The 19,132-nt window shown below is 33.6% G+C and overlaps 1 protein-coding gene across 1 annotated transcript in view; it reads left to right on the top strand.

Annotated features, from left to right (window-relative positions):
- ADAMTS6 (ADAM metallopeptidase with thrombospondin type 1 motif 6) overlaps positions 1 to 19,132 on the top strand; it is a 273,337-nt gene that overhangs the window by 200,007 nt on the left and 54,198 nt on the right. The window contains exons 16-18 of the mRNA XM_030844206.3: positions 7,113 to 7,246; positions 8,875 to 8,998; positions 9,522 to 9,602. Coding sequence (XP_030700066.2) covers positions 7,113 to 7,246; positions 8,875 to 8,998; positions 9,522 to 9,602 — 339 coding nt within the window. The remainder of the gene's footprint in view (positions 1 to 7,112; positions 7,247 to 8,874; positions 8,999 to 9,521; positions 9,603 to 19,132) is intronic.

The following is a 19,132-nucleotide window of genomic DNA, read 5'->3' as shown; positions in this document are numbered from 1 at the left end:
CAAAGTTCCTAGAAATAATGTAAATCCAAGTAATATTTCTGAGTTCTTGAGACTTCCTTGGGGTGTATAGACATTATATTATAATAATTTACAATTATTGAATGTGTGGAATTATCACCCTAAAAACAAATTATAATGATATAAATCAACTCAAAAGAGGCCAGGAAAATCTGTGTCTTTCTTGGTCACAGACCAAGGATCTTTCCATAGATGATTATTGTTCTTTTTCAGGGAAACATTTTTTGCTCTTTATTTTAGGCAAGTATCAGACGCTAATTGCTCTGTAAGCACAAGAAGTTTTCTTACGCTCCCAAAATACAAACTAAATTTTGTTAAAATTTTCTCTTAGAAAAATAGAATGTACTCTTAAAAAAACTTTTATTAATTGTTTTTCCAATATCTTAGTTAGTTTTTTGTTTTTTTTCTTGGCCATGCCACATGGCTCTCGGGATCTTAGTTCCTCAACCAGGGATTGAACCCAGGCCCCAGCAGTGGAAGCACCAAGTCCTAACCACTAAACCACCAGGGAATTCCCCCAACATCTTACTTTGAAAACTTTCCAACATAGAGCAATATTAAAACAATTTTGCAGTGACAACTATCTGCCCACCACCAAGATTCTATCATTAATATTTTTAATATACTGTCTTTATTACATGTCTAGTCATCTCTCTATCCATTCATTCATTTATTCTATTTTTCAGGTGCATTTCAAAGTAAATTGTAGTCATCAGTATACTTTCCTCTAGATGCTTCAGCTTGTATAAGTTTAACCACAGTTCAATATTTATTTTCTTTTTTCTTTTCAGGGAAGATTATGTACAATGAAATGCACAAAACTTAACTGTACTTTCCCTGAGTTTTGACAAATGCATACACCTGTAAAACCTTACTGAGTTATAGAACATTACCATTACCTCCAAAATTCTCATAGTCCTCATACTTCTTCCCATTTAGTAGCTGCCTCTACCTACTTCCAAGAGGCAACCAGTTCTGATTTTTTTCCTTACCATCAGTTAGTTTTTTCTGTTACAGAACTTCATGTAAAGGAAATCATGGCATATTTACTCTTTTATCCAAGGCTTCTCTAAGCCTAATGTTTTTGAGATCCATCCATGTCCTTGCAAATGTAATTAGTTCATTCTTTTTTAATTGCTGAGCAGTATTCCATTGTACTAACCAGTTTGTTTATCCATTCTGCTATTGATGGAAACCTGATTGTTCCTAGTTTTCAGCTGTTATGAATAAGTGGCTATGAACATTTGTGTATGTCTTTTTGTGGGCATATGTTTTCATTTCTCTTGGGTAAATACTTAGGGGTGGAATTGCTGGGCAATAGGGTAGCTGTGAGTTTAGTTTTAAAAGAAACTGCCAGATGTTTTTCCAAAGCGATTGTACCAGTCACACTCCCATCAACAGTGTATAAGAGTTCTGTTTGCTCCCCATTCTTGCCAACATTTGGTGTTTTCAGTCATCTTCTGGTGGGTGTATAATGTTGTCTCAGTGAAGTTTTAATTTGCATTTTCTGATCATTGAATATGTTGAGCACGTTTTCATGTGCTTATTGAGCATTTATATATCCTCATTTATAAAATGTTTGTTCAAATCTTTTACCTATTATTTTTTGAATTTTATTTATTTATTTTTTATACAGCAGGTTCTTATTAGTCATCAATTTTATACACATCAGTGTATACATGTCAATCCCAATTGCCCAATTCATCACACCACCACTCCCACCCCCCCGCCATTTTCCCCCCTTGGTGTCCATACGTTTGTTCTCTACATCTGTGTCTCTATTTATGCCCTGCAAACCGGCTCATCTGACCATTTTTCTAGATTCCACATATATGCATTAATATCCGATATTTTTTTTTTCTTTCTGACTTACTTCATTCTGTATGGCAGTCTCTAGGTCCATCCACATCTCTACAAATAACCCAATTTCATTCCTTTTTATGGCTGAGTAATATTCCACTGTATATATGTACCACATCTTCTTTATCCATTCATCTGTCGATGAGCATTTAGGTTGCTTCCATGACCTAGCTATTGTAAATAATGCTGCAATGAACATTGGGGTGCATGTGTCTTTTTGAATTATGGTTTTCTCTGGGTATATGCCCAGTAGTGGGATTGCTGGATCATATGGTAATTCTATTTTTAGTTTCTTAAGGAACCTCCATACTGCTCTCCATAGTGGCTGTATCAATTTACATTCCCACCAACAGTGCAAGAGGGTTCCCTTTTCTCACACCCCGTCCAGCATTTGTTGTTTGTAGATTTTCTGATGATGCCCATTCTAACTGGTGTGAGGTGATACCTCATTGTAGTTTTGATTTTCATTTTTCTAATAATTAGTGATGTTGAGCAGCATGTGCCTCTTCCTTTGTCTATTTTTAAATTGGTTATTTATCTTTTTATTCTCAAGTGGTTCATTTATCAGATAGGTTTTACAAGTATTTTCTCACAGCCTATGGCTTTCTTTACTTTCTTTGCTTTTCTTTATGTTTTAAATGGTGTTCTGGATGAGTATAAGATTTTAATTTTGATGAATTCTATTTTTTTTAATTTTATGGTCATTGTGTTCTATGTCCTGTCTTAGAAATCTTTGCCTACCTTAACTCAGGAAGATATTTTCTTCTAAAAGCCTATGGTTTTGATCTTTATATTTAGATCTACAGTCTAAAAATAATTTCGGGGTATGGTATGTATTTTTAGTGTATTTATAGACTCTATTTTGTTTCATTGATCTATTTGTCAATCCTATGCTGGTACCACACTGACTTGATTAACTGTAGAGTCTTGGACATGGGTAGTGTAAGCTCCTCCTACTTTGATCTTTTTTTTAAGAGTCCTTTGTATATTCTAAGTGCTTTGCATTTCCATATAAATTTTAGAATCAGTTGTTAATGGTTACAGAAGAACATGTTGGGTTTATGATTCTTGTCATGTTGAATCTTTATATCAATTGAGGAAAAACTGATATACTAACAATATTGAATTTTCCAATTTATGAACATGGTATATCTCTCCATGTTTTCCTTAATTTCTCTCAGCTATGCTTTATAGTTTTAGGTGTAAGGTCATGCACATCTTCTGTTAAATCTATTCCTGAGTAATTTATGGTTTTGACACTACTGTAAATAAAAGTTTAGAATTTTTTATTTTCAATTGTTTCAATTGATTTTTACATATTAACTTTGTATTCTGTGACCCTTCTAAATTCCCTTACTAGTTCTAATAGTTGTTTTGTAGATTGTTTAGAATTTTCTTGGTAAATAGTCATGTTATCTGGAAATAGAGATTATTATTTTCAATCTTTGGACCTTTTTATTTTATTTTCTTGCCTTAATTCACTGACTTGGCCCTTCAGTACAATTTGTGCATGTATTAATTATATGTGTTTTTCTTCTTTATTCTGTTAATATAGTGACTTAGTTGATAGATTTTATAAGGTCAAACTGACATTTTACTCCCAGGATAAACCCCATGTGATAATGATTTATTATCTTTTTATTTATTATCTTGTTATTGGGCTTAATTGCTAATATTTGATTAAGGATGTTTACATCTATCTTCATAAGGAATATTGATTTGTAAATTTTTTTCTTGTCATGTTTTTGATAAGTTTTGGTATCAGAGTTACTCTGGCTTCCAGAAATAGAATCCTTATTTATCTTGAAGGAGTTTGTAGGGTTGATAATATGTCTTCCTTAGAATAGATTTTACTAATAAAACCATCTAGGCTCGGTATTTTCTTGTGAAAATAATTTTTTTATTACAAACTCAACTCCTTTAATGGATAAAGAGCTATTCAGATTTTTTTATTCTTATGTCAGTTTTTGAATTTGTGTCTTCAAGAAATTTATGTTACTTCCATGTTGTCCAATTTATTCGCAGATAATTGATAATACCATTCTCTTATTATCCTGTTTAGTATCTATAGGATCTGTAGTGATATACACTCTTCCATTTCTGCTATTGATAATATGTATCTTCTCTCTTTTTCTTGATCATTCTTGCTTGAAGTTTATCAATTTTATTACTCTTTTCAAAGAATCAACTTTTGGTTTTAGTACTTTTTTTCTAATTAATTTTTTGCTCTTATTATTATTTGGGGGGAGGGGTTTATTTTGCTGTTCTGCATTCCTAACATTTGATGTATTTTTATTTCCTTCAGTTCAAAATATTTTCTTATTTACATTGTGATTTCTTCTTTGACCCAGGGGTTATTTAGAACTGTGTTATTTTTATTTCTAAATTGTTGATTTTTTCTAGATTTTTTGTTATTGATTTATCATTTAATTACATTATGATCAGAGAATACTCTGTATGATTTAAATTTTTAAAATAGTTGAAATTTGTTTTATGATACAGCTTATTGTCCAGGTTGATGAATGTTCTATGTATACGTGAAAAGGATGTGTTTTCTCCAGTTGTTGGATATAGTGTTCTATATGATAACAAGGTCAAGCTGCATGATAGTATTGTTCAGATCTTTTATATTCTTTCTGATTTTTTTCTGCTCTGGTTTTTTAATCGGTTCCTGAGAGAAGTGTGTTAAAATCTTCAACTGTTTTATGGCTTTGCTTTTTGTGTGTGGGTGTAGGTTTTTGCTTCATGTATTTTGAATTGCTTTTATTAGGTGCATATACATTTGGGATTGTTTTGTCTTACTGTAGAAGTAAGTCTCTGAAATAATTCACAGATTTAATAATTAGCATCTAGATAATTGTGTGCTTTGTAAATTAACCCTAAATTCATAATAAGCTTTACTGAAGGTAATTGGTAATGTGACCTTCCATTCAGAGAGTCATCTTAAATCCCTTCTTGAAATAATAACATTACCTCTTCTGAAAACTTATTGTAGCAGAGGAAGCTGAACACATCTTCAGCAATAAAGGAAGAATAAATATATTTGTATTATTATCACACAGTGCAATGGGCTAAGGAATACAACCAGAGCATTTATGTGTTCTGCCTATCAAATACTACCTTACATAATTAATACTAAAATTGTGTAAATAAAAGACTCATGTTCTCTTTTTATAGTCTGGTGCATAAAAAGCTGCATTAAATTCCAAAGCATTACAATAAAAAATGGCGAAAGAACTACACTGGGTAGTAATGAAAAAAAAAATCCCAGTTAGATCTGTGGAAATTTAGAGCAATTTTATTCATGAGAATCTTATAAAAATAAATATAATACCTTGATTATCAGTTCAGGAAGAAATTATTTTATTTATTACTTGTTATTTCTGTTCTCAGTACAGCAAAATGTATCATTAACCTAAGCCTAATAATAACATTATGTTATATAGAAGTTCTATAGCCTGTAGACATTGAAAATGGAAGAAAACACAGACTTCAGCCAGAGGTTGTAAACTGGCAGTTCAGGAACCGTTTTTACTTATATACATGTTTTAGCCTCCACAGTATTTTTGAAAACTTTTTATGAGTTTCCAAGAAGAGTGTTTATATATATATATATATATATATATATATATATTTTTTTTTTTTTTTTTTTTTTTTTTTTTTGCGGTATGTGGGCCTATCACTGTTGTGGCCTCTCCCATTGTGGAGCACAGGCTCCGGACGCGCAGGCTCAGCGGCCATGGCCCACGGGCCCAGCCGCTCTGCAGCATGTGGGATCTTCCCGGACCGGGGCACAAACCCGTGTCCCCTGCATCGGCAGGTGGACTCTCAACCACTGTGCCACCAGGGAAGCCCAAGAGTTTATATTTTTAAAGTCTAGGTTTTCATCTCCTCTTGAAAAAACAATGTCTGACAATATTGGGCCATCTTCTTACATGACAAAAGTCAACTGTAACAGTGATCTACTTTAATCAATTGTTCTCTCTATAATTTATCATTGTCTCCATCACTCCGTTGACTTCTCTTTTACTTCACCCCGTAGAAACCTGGTTTCTGCCTTCACTAAGACCTAGGCATGTCATTTCATCTTTCTGTCTAATTTTCTTTTTTAGAGGAAGTCTTCTTTATTTCAAAGAAATTTTATCAGATCATTATAATAAGGCCAAAATGTTTTAAACATCATGGAACAAAGGTTCAACAGAAAGTATTTTTAAGTCCTAATTTTAATCAATAATTACATTTTTATAAATAGCTTTTTTATGTTCAGTTTTGAATAAAATAAATCCATATTGATTGCTACTTTTCCAATATACTGAGAAGTTATGATATGTAATCTGCTTGTTTTTTTAAAATTGCTACTATTTATACCTATTTTTCACGTCAACCTTGAAATACACACACAGCTATTGAAATACAAATTTCAAGTTACAAAATGAAAATTCTCAAGTTAGTGTATGCATTTATTCACAATATAAAGTTAGATTTTTAAAAAATTATTCAAGTTTATTTCTTTTAGTTTTTATTCAATTTATTTAAACTAAAAATGTTTGATGCTATGTAATATTGGGTTGGCCATCTTACAGAAAAACCCAAACGAACTTTTTGGCCAACCCAATATTTATCTTTGATTTATTAATCTTATAAGAACTTTTCAAATTTAGTGCTAAAATTAATTTTATCTTTGACTTGCTAATCTCATAAGAATTTATCTCCATGCTAGAGCCACTTTCATGGAATATATGTTTAAAGCAGCTCTAAGTTTACTTTTATTTTATAATTACCATATCTCTGCTTGAAGTAGCAGTTTTTGTATCGTATTCAGTAACAAGTGATATAATTTGCATAAATTTCTATTTGTCATACAAAGTCATTCTCAAGGCCTTCCTAAACTTTATTTTTTTAGTTTTTCAAAATTGCTTTTATTTCATCCATTTTTTTCAACATTCAGTTACCTCCACTGCGATCCCTTTTGACCTAAAATATATTGAAAATATATATGGGAAATACCTGAAATTTTAAAACCTTAAGATTACTCAGCAGGTCCTCCTTCAAGTTGCACAAGCAATGAAAGTAAACATGAAATTTTAGCAAAGAAGAAAAGAAACCTACACAGCTAGGTATATAGTCAGAGAGTGATGGTCTGTTATCAATCGTAAATATGCTGTGGATGATACTGAATCACTGTTCCTTAGGAGAACCACTCCATTTATTTCTCTTCTACTATATTTGTCCAGGTGGGGTAAAACCTTGTGCGTTAAACTGCTTGGCTGAAGGTTACAATTTCTACACTGAACGTGCCCCTGCGGTGATTGATGGGACTCAGTGCAATGCAGATTCACTGGATATCTGTATCAATGGAGAATGCAAGGTTGCTCAGATTATGAATTTCATTGCTTTTTGTTGGGGTTTTTGAGACTTCTGTCTTTTTTTTCTCATATAGTAGCTCGTAATTAATACTATGCTAATTTTTAATAAAGGGCTGCATTTTAATTTAATTTTCAGTAAGGAAATATACATAGTTAAAGGTAGAATTATCCATTCACCTTCAAGCACCATGCAAGTGTGATTTATTCTGGTGTTCTAGTTATGTTTATAGGGATTGCTAGAGCTATGAAGATATTTTGGAATTTAATTTCCATTATTCTTCTGTTTACAAACAAGATGATAGCAAAGAGGGGGAATGAGGATTCAGCTCATTCATATGTCTACTGTGTGTTCTCAATGAAAGATTATTTGATATATTTCATAGCAAAATATTTCCTCAAAGTGTAAAACAGCTATGCTCTTCCCATTTTGTCTTCTTTTGAAGCATTTATAATGGTTTTTGCTATAGAATTACTCTTATTAATGCATTTACTTCAGAGAATTAACCAGAACAGTTGGGAATTGCAGGAGCAAATCCATGGTATTTTCCTAGACCTGTGTATGAATCTTATCATAAGAAATTAGCCACAAAAAACACTGTTTTCTTAACTTTTTTCCTTGTCTGCTTTTGTTTGACCTTAAAGAGAAACATAAAACTAAATGCCAGAAACTGAGAAAGATGAGATAAAAAAACACTGTCTATTTTAGTTAGTCTCATAATTTCTTGCAAGTTTCTGTCCTTCTGGTTAACTTGTCTCCAAATGTATCTGATGTTGCACTGTGTGTGTGTGTGTGTGTGTGTGTGTGTGTGTGTGTGTGTGTGTTTATTTACTTACTTGAAGAAAAAGTTATTTCTGGGACGGTATAAAAATGTTTTTCAGATAACCAAGACCCAGGCACAGGTTATATTCAGACATTGCATGCCTGGTATTAATGGCTAAAAGTCAAATTACAAATTTAAGTGCCAAAATATGCCAAAAATATATGAAGGCCACATTTCTATGATTAAATACAAAATTGAAAGGTAGAATTTCAGCTTCTACAATAAAATTTCATGTTTATATCTCCTTTTCTTTATGGTAATTTTATTCAGCTAATGGAAACAGGTATTCATTCATTTTTAGAGATTTCCTCAGGCATGAATTCCACAACTAATCCTTGACACTAACACTAAAAATTGGATATCCAAAAGAGCCAGTGGTTTAGAAAGGGCAAACCATAGTGCTCAGTCAAGACTCTTGTTGTTATAACCCTTGTTGTGTAGGACCATATGCCATTTTTTCTTAGTTCTTGCATTTCTTAATTGAGGGTATAAGTAAGAGCCCATTGCCAACAAATTACAATATTTTAAGAATTGGAGCCTGGTATCCATACATGAAGAAGAAGTCTAAGCTAGAAATACAGGTGTACATTCCTGGGGAAATCAGAATTTTTTTCTTTAAACTTACGTGTTGAGAAGTGTTAGCTAGAATTACTTAGGGAATGAAGGTATAAGTGGAAAGAGGAAAGTATTCCCTGTTTAGATTTCCTGTACTGGAAAAACACGTAAATAAATAAGTTATATTCATTTGGTTAGTGGGTCCAAGAGCTCCTCCTCTTTTTGACACACTGAATATTCTTCTCTGTTTTCAGCATGTAGGTTGTGATAATATTTTGGGATCCGATGCTAGGGAAGATAGATGTCGAGTCTGTGGAGGGGATGGAAGCACATGTGATGCCATTGAAGGGTTCTTCAATGATTCGTTGCCCAGAGGAGGTGAGTGTGTAGAAAGAACTCTTCCTCACACCTCTGGTGTACTTGGAATAGCCAAAATATTTGATTTCCCCCCTTATTTTAAAAATTTCTTTATTCAGGCAGACAATGGTTTTCCCCCAAATTGCTTTCAGTCCTTTAAATATTAAATATGGCTTCAGGTTAGATATTTTAAGGACATATTATTCCATTTCTACTTGACTTCATTTAGCCACGTTTCTTTAAGATGGGAATTCCCACAGAGCCTTGAAGTGGGCGCCATGTGTTGAGGGGAAAAAAAAAATGAACCAATATTATATATCTTGAGACTTTAAAGATATCTTGAGATAATTTTAGAGGAAAAGAAAAATACTCTTAGATGTATTCATGAACCCAAAGGGGAATTTGCTCATTATTCACAATTTATAAAGTACAAAAGGAAGCATGGAAGAATGAGGAAACTGTTATTACTGAATGCTTACTAAACACTCATTTTCTGATGAAAGCTCCAGATGCTGCTTATTACTGGCTGTCTTCTGTGTTCCAGGCTACATGGAAGTAGTGCAGATACCAAGAGGCTCTGTTCACATTGAAGTCAGAGAAGTTGCCATGTCAAAGAACTATATTGGTAAGTAGCATATTTTGCTAGATTTTAAAAATTAATGAGGAAAAGCACCACAGTATCATGAAGGAAAAGACATACTGCTTTGAGGTAGAACACTTTCATGTTAAAAAGAAGTTCCACATGAAAGAACTAAACAAAAAAATTAGTAGTTTATAGCTTACTCTTCACTGGGTTAGTTGATTTTTTGTTGTTGTTGTTGTTAAATTTTTGGCTGCATTGAGTCTTCATTGCTGTGCACAGGCTTTCTCTAGTTGCAGTGAGCAGGGGCTATTCTTCGTTGTGGTGCACGGGCTTCTCATTGAAGTGGCTTCTTGTTGCGGAGCACGGGCTCTAGGTGCATGGGCTTCAGTAGTTGCAGTGCGCAGGCTCAGTAGTTGCGGCACGCGGGCCCTAGAGCGCTTGGGCTTCAGTAGTCGTGGTGAGTGGGCTTCAGTAGTTGTGGCTCACGGGCTCTAAAGTGCAGGCTCAGTAGTTGTGGTGCATGGGCTTAGTTGCTCTGTGGCATGTGGGATCTTCCCAGACCAGGGATTGAATCCATGTCCCCTGTGCTACCAGGGAAGTCCCATAGTTGATTTTTTTTTTTTTTTTGCGGTATGCGGGCCTCTCACTGTTGTGGCCTCTCCCGTTGTGGAGCACAGGCTCCGGATGCGCAGGCTCAGCAGCCATGGCTCACGGGCCCAGCCACTCCGCGGCATGTGGGATCTTCCCAGACCAGGGCACGAACCCGTGTCCCCTGCTTCGGCAGGCAGACTCTCAACCACTGCGCCACCAGGGAAGCCCCATAGTTGATTTTTTAAAATCAATTTTAATGAGGTATAATTTACATATAATAAAATGCATCCATTATAAGTGTATAGTTCACAAAGTATTTACAATTTTATCTGTATCTCTCTCTCTCTATATATAGATATAGATATACATATAAATACCACAACCAAGATGTAGAACATTTCTATGACTCCAAAACATCCTCTCATTACCCTTTGCAGTCAAGTCCCCCTAGCCTTAGCCTCAGAAAACATTGATCTCTTTTCTGACATTTTATTATTTTACTTTTATTTATTCTGGAATTTCACATAAATAGGATCATATAGTATGCACTCTTATATCTGGCTTTTTTTTCATTCATAACATAATGTTTTTGAGATTCATCTATATTGTTGAGTGTATCTGAAGTTCATTCCTTTTTATTGCCAAATAGTATTCCATTGTTTGGATATACCATAATTTATTTATCCACTCACTTGTTGATGGATATTTGGGTCATTGTCAGTCTTCAACTATTATGAATAAAGCTTCTTTGAACATTCATAGACAAGTTTTGTGCAGGCATATGTTTTCGTTTCTCCTGGATAAAAAGCCTAGGAGTGAAATCACTGGGTCATATGATAAGTACATGCTTAACTTTATAAGAAATTAATTAAATTAACTGTTTTCCAAAGTGATTGTATCATTTATATTTCCACCAGTAATGTAAAAGAGTTCCAGTTGCTCTACATCCTGTCAGTACTTGGTATTGTCAGTCTTTTTAACTCTACCCATGTAGATATTTTTTTTTGTAAAATGTCTAAACAAATATTTTGCCTATTTTTACATTTTTTCTTTTTATAAAGTTCTGAGTTCTTTATATATTCTAGTTATGTCTTGTTCAAATATATGTTTATGAATATTTTCTTCTAATCTGTGGCTTGTTTATTTCTGTTCTTAATGGTGTCTTTTAATTCTGATGAAATCTAATGTATTAATTTTTTCATGGTTTGTGCTTTCACATCCTATCTTAGAAATTTTGCCTACCCCAGGATTGCAAAGATTGTCTTCAATATGTCTTAGAGAAATTATGGGTTTAGCTTTTACATTTAGATATATGGTCCATTTTGAGTTTTTATGTAAGGTATAAAGTAAGGATTGAAATTCAGTTATTTTCACATGGATATTCAATTACTATAACACCCTTTGTTCAAGAATGTTATTTCCCCCATTGAATTACCTTGACATTTGTGGTAGAGATCAATTGCACATGAATGTATGGGTCTATTTCTGTTCCCTCCCATTGTTCCGTATGTCTGTCCTTAAACCAAAACCACACTGTGTTGATTAATAGAGATTTCCATTAGGTCTTGAAAATAGGAAGCATTATGTCCTCAAATTTGTTCCTCTTTCTCAAAATAATTTTTTTTTTCTAGGTCCCTTACATTTCTATATACATTTTAGAATCAGCTTGTCAATTTCTACAAAAAGATTATTTGGAATCTATAGATCAATTTGGGGAGAATTGACATCTTAAAAATATTGTCTTCCAATACGTGAAAAGACTTACCTGTATATTTATTTAAGTCTTTACATTTGTTCAGTAATGCTTATTTTTCAGTGTACACATCTTGCACATATAGATCTTTAAAAAATCTATCACTAAATATTTGATGCTTTTTGATGTTATTGTAAATGATATTGATATTTTAATCTCATATTTGAATTGTCAGTTGTTATACAGCAATTGATTTATTTTTGTATTGACCTCATGTCCTGTGTCCTGATTATACTCATGTATTAGTTCTGATAGTTGCTTTGTACATTTCTTAGGATTTTCAGCATAGATTATCATGTCATCCTTCAACAAAGGCAGTTTTACTTCTATCTTTGCAATATTTATGTCTTTTATATTGTTTTTCTTGCCTTATAATAGTGATCAGGACCTTCAGTACAATGTTGAATAGAAGTGAGGAGACTGGACAGCCTTTCATTGTTGCTTATCTTAAAGGGAAAGAATTCAGTTTTTTGGGGTTTTTTGTTTGTTTTTTTTTAACCACTAAATATAATGTTAGCTAGAAGATTTATGTAGATGCCCTTTATCAGGTTGAGGAAGTTCCCTTCTGTCTCTAGTTTTGAGAGTTTTCTTCATGAATAGGTTTTGAGGTTTACTGCATGATCATGTGTTATTTTTTTTCCTCCCTTTCCCGTTAATATAGTAAATGCATTGATTGGTTTTCAAATGTTAAATCAATCTAGCATTCTTGGGATAAAAATCACTTTGTCATAAATTTATTATCCTTTGTATATATTGTTACAATTGATTTACTAATATTCTGTTAAGAATATTTGCATCTATGTTCATGTGGGATATTGGTCTGTAGTCTTATAACATCTTTGTTGGTTTTTATATTAGGATAAACCTGTCCTCATAAAGTTGGTTGGGAAATATTCCTTTCTTCTCTATTTTCTGAAAAAGTCTGGGTAAAATTGGTATTATTTCTTAATGTTTGATAGAATTCAACTGTGAAGCCATCTGGGCTGGAGTTTTCTTTGTGGGAAGTTTTTAATGAAAAATTCAGTTTCTGTAATAGATATAAAGTTGTTGAATTCATTGGCATAATTTTGTGCATAACATTCCCTTATTCTGTTTGAATGCCTGTAGGATCTGTAGTGATGGCTCTTCTCTCATTCCTCACATTGGTGATTTGTATCTTCTTTTTCTTGATTGTTCTAGTGAGGTGTTTATTAACCTTATTGATCATTTCAAAGAACAAGCTTTTGGTTTAAATGACTTTTCTGTTATTTCTCCATTTTCCAGTACATCGATTCCCACTCTTCTCTTTATTTTTTCCTTTTTGCTATTCACTTTGTGTTTAATTTGTTATTTTTCTAGCTTCTCAAGATAGAAACTTAGATTATTGATCTTAAAGATCTTTTTTCTAACCTAAAATAGGCATTTTGCACTATAAATTTCCCTCTAAGCGTTGCTTTAACTTCATCCCATATATTTGATATATTTTTTTCCAACACTCAATTTAAAATATTTTATTTACCATATGACGCATGGCTTAGAAGGTATTATTCAATTTCCAAATATTTGGGGTTTTTTCTTAATTCCATTATGGACAGATAAGGTACTTTGTATGATTTTAGTTCTTTTGTTGAGGTGTGTTTTTATGGCCCAGAATATGGTATCTCTTAGTGAATATTCCATGTGGACTTGAGAAGAATGTATATTATGGTGGTATTGGGTTTAGTATTCCATAAATGTCAATTAGATTAAATTGGTTGACAGTTTTGTTCAAGTCTTATACATTTTTATTTATTTTCTGCCTCCTTGTTTCAGCAAATATTGAAAGAATCATGTTGAAATCTCCAACTAGAATTGTGGATTTGTTTATTTCTCCCATTAGTTGTAAGGTTTTGCTTCATTTATTTTCAGTTTGTTGTTAGGTGTATAGACATTTAAGATTGTTAGATTTTCTTGATGTATTGAACATTTCATAATTATCCTATGTTCCTCTTTATTTCTGATGATATTCTTTGACCCTCATCTATTTTGACTGATCCTAATCTAGCCACCCAGATTTCTTCTGATTAGGGCTTGCATAGTAAATTCTTTTCCATCCATCCACTTTTCACATGTAGGTGTTTCTGAACTTTAAATATGTTTCTTTTAGACAACATGTAGTTTGACTCTGATTTCTTATTGTATCTAACCATCTTTGCTTTTTCAATTACAGTCTCTAAATGGGGGGCTTGCCAAACTTTTTCTGTAAAGGCACAGATGGTAAATATTTTCAGCTTTACAGGACATGAAGTCTCTATCTCAGCTATTAAGTTCTACTATTGTAGTGTGAAAGCAGATACAGATAATACATAAATAAATGGGTATGACTGTGTTACAATAAACTTTATTTACAAAACAGGTGGTGGACCATAGTTTGTCAGCTCCACGTCTGGATCATTTATATTTAATGTAATTGTTAAAATCATTGGGTTTAAGTCTACCATTGTGCTGTTTTTCTATTTGTTCCGTGTATTTTTCCCTTTATTCTCCTTTTATATCTTCTTTTAGGTTTATCAAGTGTTTTATAGTATTCCATTTGGACTCTACTAATGGCTTATTAGCTATACTTCTTTTTTCTATTTAATTAGTGGTTGCTCTAGAGTTTACAAAATGCATCTTTAATTTATCACAATATACCTTCAAATAATATTATACCATTTATGTATAATGCAAGATGCTTATAACAGTTTACTTCCATTGTCTTCTTCCATCCTTTGTGCTATTTTTTAAAAACACATTTTACTTTTTCATATGTTATAAACCCTACAATACATTGTTATTATTTTTGTTTTAAAGAGTCAGTTATCCTTTTTAAAAATTTAAAAATAAGAAAAATTATTTTCTATTTACCTACATATTTATTGTATCTGGCATACTTTCTTTGTGTAGATCTGAGCATCCATCTGTACATATCTTCCAGTTTTTTCTCATTATATTTGTTTTCCTTTAAAATCCTTGAGTATATTTATAATAGCTGTTTGAAAGTTATTTTCTGCTAATTCCATAATTTCTATCATTTCTGAGTCTGTTGCTTTTACTTGGCTTTCTTCGTGGTTTGTACCATATCTTCCCCTTTCTTGCCAGTTGTAGTAATTTTTCATTGGATGTTGTACATTGTGAATATATTTTTATTGAGAGTCTGGATTTTGCTGTTGTTGTTGTTTTATCCTTTAAAGAGTGTTAACTAACTTGTTGATGAGCTTGATATCTTTGAGGCTTGTATTTGAGCTTTGTTTAGGTGAGTCCAGAGTAGCCTTAATTCTAGAGTTGCTCAGCCCTACTAAAAAGGCATGATTCTCTGCTGAATGCCCTAGTGGTTGAAACTCTCTGAATTCTTTCTCGAGAAATTTTTCTGCTTGTGGTTATCTAGTTTTTTGTTTTCGTTTCTGTTTGTTTGTTTTTTGGTGGTTTTTTTGGCCTGGCTTCATGGAATTTTATCCTATGCATACATGGATTACTATTCAGCAACAGATTCCCTCCTTTTACTCTAATTCTCTGGTTCTGCAAATTCCAAGTATCTTAGCCTTCCCAGTTTCTGATCTCTGTCTCCTTAACTCAGTGAGACCACCATCCTCTGCTTGGGTTCTCATGGTCTACACTGACAGAAAGTACCTCCAGGCAGGAAGCTAGGGAGATTATGAGATTCACCTTGTGTTCCTTTTTGCCTGTGTCACAGTCCTGCACAGTCCTGGCCAATGTCTAAAAACAGCTGATTCATATATTTTGTGAGTTTTCTAGTTATTTATAATTGGAGGGCAAGTCCAATCCCAGTTATTTCCTCTGTAAAGAAGTGGAAATTCTGTTTATTTGATGTTTGATCCCTTGAGACAGATTTAGACTCTGCAGAGACCCTTATGAAATCTGGTTGAGTTCTTACTCCCCTTAAAATACCACCTGTTTTTCCTTAAATCTTTTAAAAATAAGACTATATCTAGAATGCATCTTTAGGTAGAATACCAGTATCATCAGGCTCTTCCTTCCTTTAATAAAGGAAGACTCCTTTATTTTTATACCATAATTTTAGATTCTTTTCTGCATCAGCAAGAATCAAAACAAAAATAAGACATCAGATGTTTTCCCTTTGATAATTCTTTGTCCATAATGCCACATCCTCCTCCCTTAGTAAATTCTTATTCAGTCCTTCTTAAATGTTTGGTGTTTTTCTGAACTACGTTGTGGTACCAGCAAAGGTGAGTTAGGATTCCTTAAGTGAGTAGATGGGAAAATGGAAAGTGAGAGCTTAAATTGAAGGAGAATTCAAAGCTGCTAGAGGTTTTGTTTTTATTTTTACTGTTTCATGTGATACAGGCTCAGATGTCCTATATAACCAAGTAATTTTGATGTTTCAAATGAGACAGAGAATTACTGTGAGAGTTGAAAATAAAAAATTTTAAATACAAGACAAATTTAAGACTAAATAATCCTTAAATTTCGTTAACATGTTCTTATCTCAAAAGATTAATTAGATTTATTTTTGACAATCAAATGAATTTTATAACATATGTGAAGTCAAGAAAGTACAGATATATTTGCCAGGCAGATGGGGGTGGGGGGAATGAAAATGGTCTATACTCTTAAGAACAAGTGGCAGAGGTCCAGAGAGTCAGAGACTCTCTGCATCATGACCCTTATAGTCCTTTGGGCCTTCTTGTTTATCTGGCCTGATAAAGTTTTTGAAGAAGCTAGCATACTAACAAAAAAATTAAATTGACATGTTTGTCACTGTCAAAGCATGATAATCATTATCAAAATTATCACTCATTTATTTATAGAAGTTTTTGTATAGTAGTGCTAATAACCCTTTTTCTATCACATATTTTTAAACTTTTTTATATGTTTTTTCCTATAGAGGTTTAAAAAATTATGCATGCATATCTACTAATCTTTTTCTTTATACTTTCTGAGGTTTTGGTCATGCTTAGAAAAGCTTTTCAATACCCCAATATTATTTTTTAAAAAGTACTCTTACATTTTCTCCTACCATTTTATGATTTAACTATGTTTACATTTAAATATTTACCCATCTGGTATTTATTCTTTTCTCTCTTTTTTTTAAACTTTGTTTTTATTGAGGTAATATCCAAATAACATAGAATTCAAACATTTTTAAAGTGAACAGCGTACTGGTATTTAGTACATTCCAAAATATTTTCATCACCCCAAAAGGAACCCGGTGTCCAGTAAGCAGTTACTTCCCATTCCCCAGCCCCTGGCAACCACCAGTCTGCTGTTTGTCCCTATAGATTTACCTTTTCTAGATATTTCTTATGAATAGATGCATAAAATATGTGACCTTTTATGTCTAGCCTCAGCCTCTTCCACTCAGTGTAATTTTTTTTTAGTCTTATCCTCATTGAAGCATGTACAGTTCTTCATTCTTTTTTATGGCTGAATGTTATTCCATTGTATTGTATATACCCCAGTTTGTTTATCCAGTCATCCATTGATGGACATTTGGTTGTTTCTACCTTTGGCTATTGGGAATAGTGCTACTATGAACATGTGTGTACATATATTTGTTTGAGTACCTATTTTCACTTCTTTAGGATATATACCTAGGAATGGAGTTGTGGTATCTATTCTTATATAAAGAATGAGACAAATTCAGCATTTTTTTTTCCAAAAAGCTAGTCTTTTGTCTTAGTTCCATTTCTTGTTATCCTTCCTTTACTAATTTAGGGTGCTTCCTTTGTTATATATTAATTCCCATATGTACTTTTGTTTATTTCTTAACTGTCCATTTTGTTCTGTTGTTCTGTCCATCTGTGTACCATACCACAGGTTGTTCCCACCCCATATTTGTATAATTACTGTTTTAATATTTGGACAGGAAAATCTGCTCTCTAACCCCACCTCCATCCCCAGTTATTCCTTTAGTCATAATTTCCCTTGCTAGTTCCACATTTTTATTCCTATAGATAAGCCTTTCATTCCTTTCTATCAATAACATTATAAATACTTAATATCTTCTTGACATTCACATGGAAAATTACTATTTTAATTTGTGATTAAGAAAATGGTCAAGAATCCCATCTCTATATCCAGCACAGCAACAGTACCCCTTGGTTGAGTTTGCAACAGACTACTATCATCCAAAAAGATCTGTCTAGTTTCTGTAGGGGCCACACAAGTGAAGTAAATAGGTATATGGTAGAGACCACCACCCTTGCACACTTTAAGACCTTATGGGTAGCATTCATCTCTGGCAATCCACACACACACATCCCCGCCCCCACTCCAAGATGCAATATTGTTTGTAGTTTACTGTTTTAGCTGGGGGAAGGAGAGAAGTTTCAGAGACTTCAACCTGGTCTTCCCCACTGGGATAGGTGTTATTTTACAGATCAAGAGATAAATGTGAAGGTTATGCCAGCTACCAAGTATACTGTTTCCATTTTATTTTTATTTTATTTTATTTTATTTTTTTTGCGGTACGCGGGCCTCTCACTGTTGTGGCCTCTCCCGTTGCGGAGCATAGGCTCCGGACACGCAGGCTCAGCGGCCATGGCTTACGGGCCTAGCTGCTCCGTGGCATGTGGGATCTTCCTGGACCGGGGCACGAACCCATGTCCCCTGCATCGGCAGGTGGACCCTCAACCACTGCGCCACCAGCGAAGCCCCCTGTTTCCATTTTAAATTCAGGTCTGAGAGAAATGACCACTGACTGGATTCATGGACTCAGTGGACACTCTGTGAGCTGGACCTGGGTCAAAATTCCTTTTATTACTTTACTTCTACGTGGTCTTATCCTAAACAAGGGGCACCATTTGCCACTTCAGGTCAACTCAGTCCCTGTGCCCAACAGTCCTCAGTATATTTGGATTTTCCCTTTCCCTGCTGGTAATGGCTTTTATGTCCTTTGAGGAAAGGCGAGGAAAAATTACCACTGAGTGCTGTGGTGTTGTGATGTTGTAGGATCCTATCTCCTGGTCACCCAGCCTCTGCTTAAGCTCAGTGGGTCTGGATCAGAAAAGTGCCCATCTTGGGCCCCTTGGAAGACTGTATTCTGTTAAATATCTCCATGACTACTCCTGACTGCCATGCTAATTTGTTATTGTTTGTGATAACTGTACCCACCTCCATTCTAATGGTTACGCCATACCTCCTGGCCTCTAGTATGTTGGGATCATCCCCATTGCTGTCTGCGAGCCCAGTTCTGTAATGATAGTTCCAAGCTTAAAGAGAAGAGCATCTCAGTGATGCTGGTGCCTGT

Source organism: Globicephala melas, chromosome 3 (genome assembly GCF_963455315.2).
Source record: "Globicephala melas chromosome 3, mGloMel1.2, whole genome shotgun sequence".
Classification (NCBI taxonomy): Eukaryota; Metazoa; Chordata; class Mammalia; order Artiodactyla; family Delphinidae; genus Globicephala; species Globicephala melas.
The sequence above is the reverse complement of the archived record's forward strand: the minus strand, read 5'-3'. Positions and strand labels throughout refer to the sequence as shown.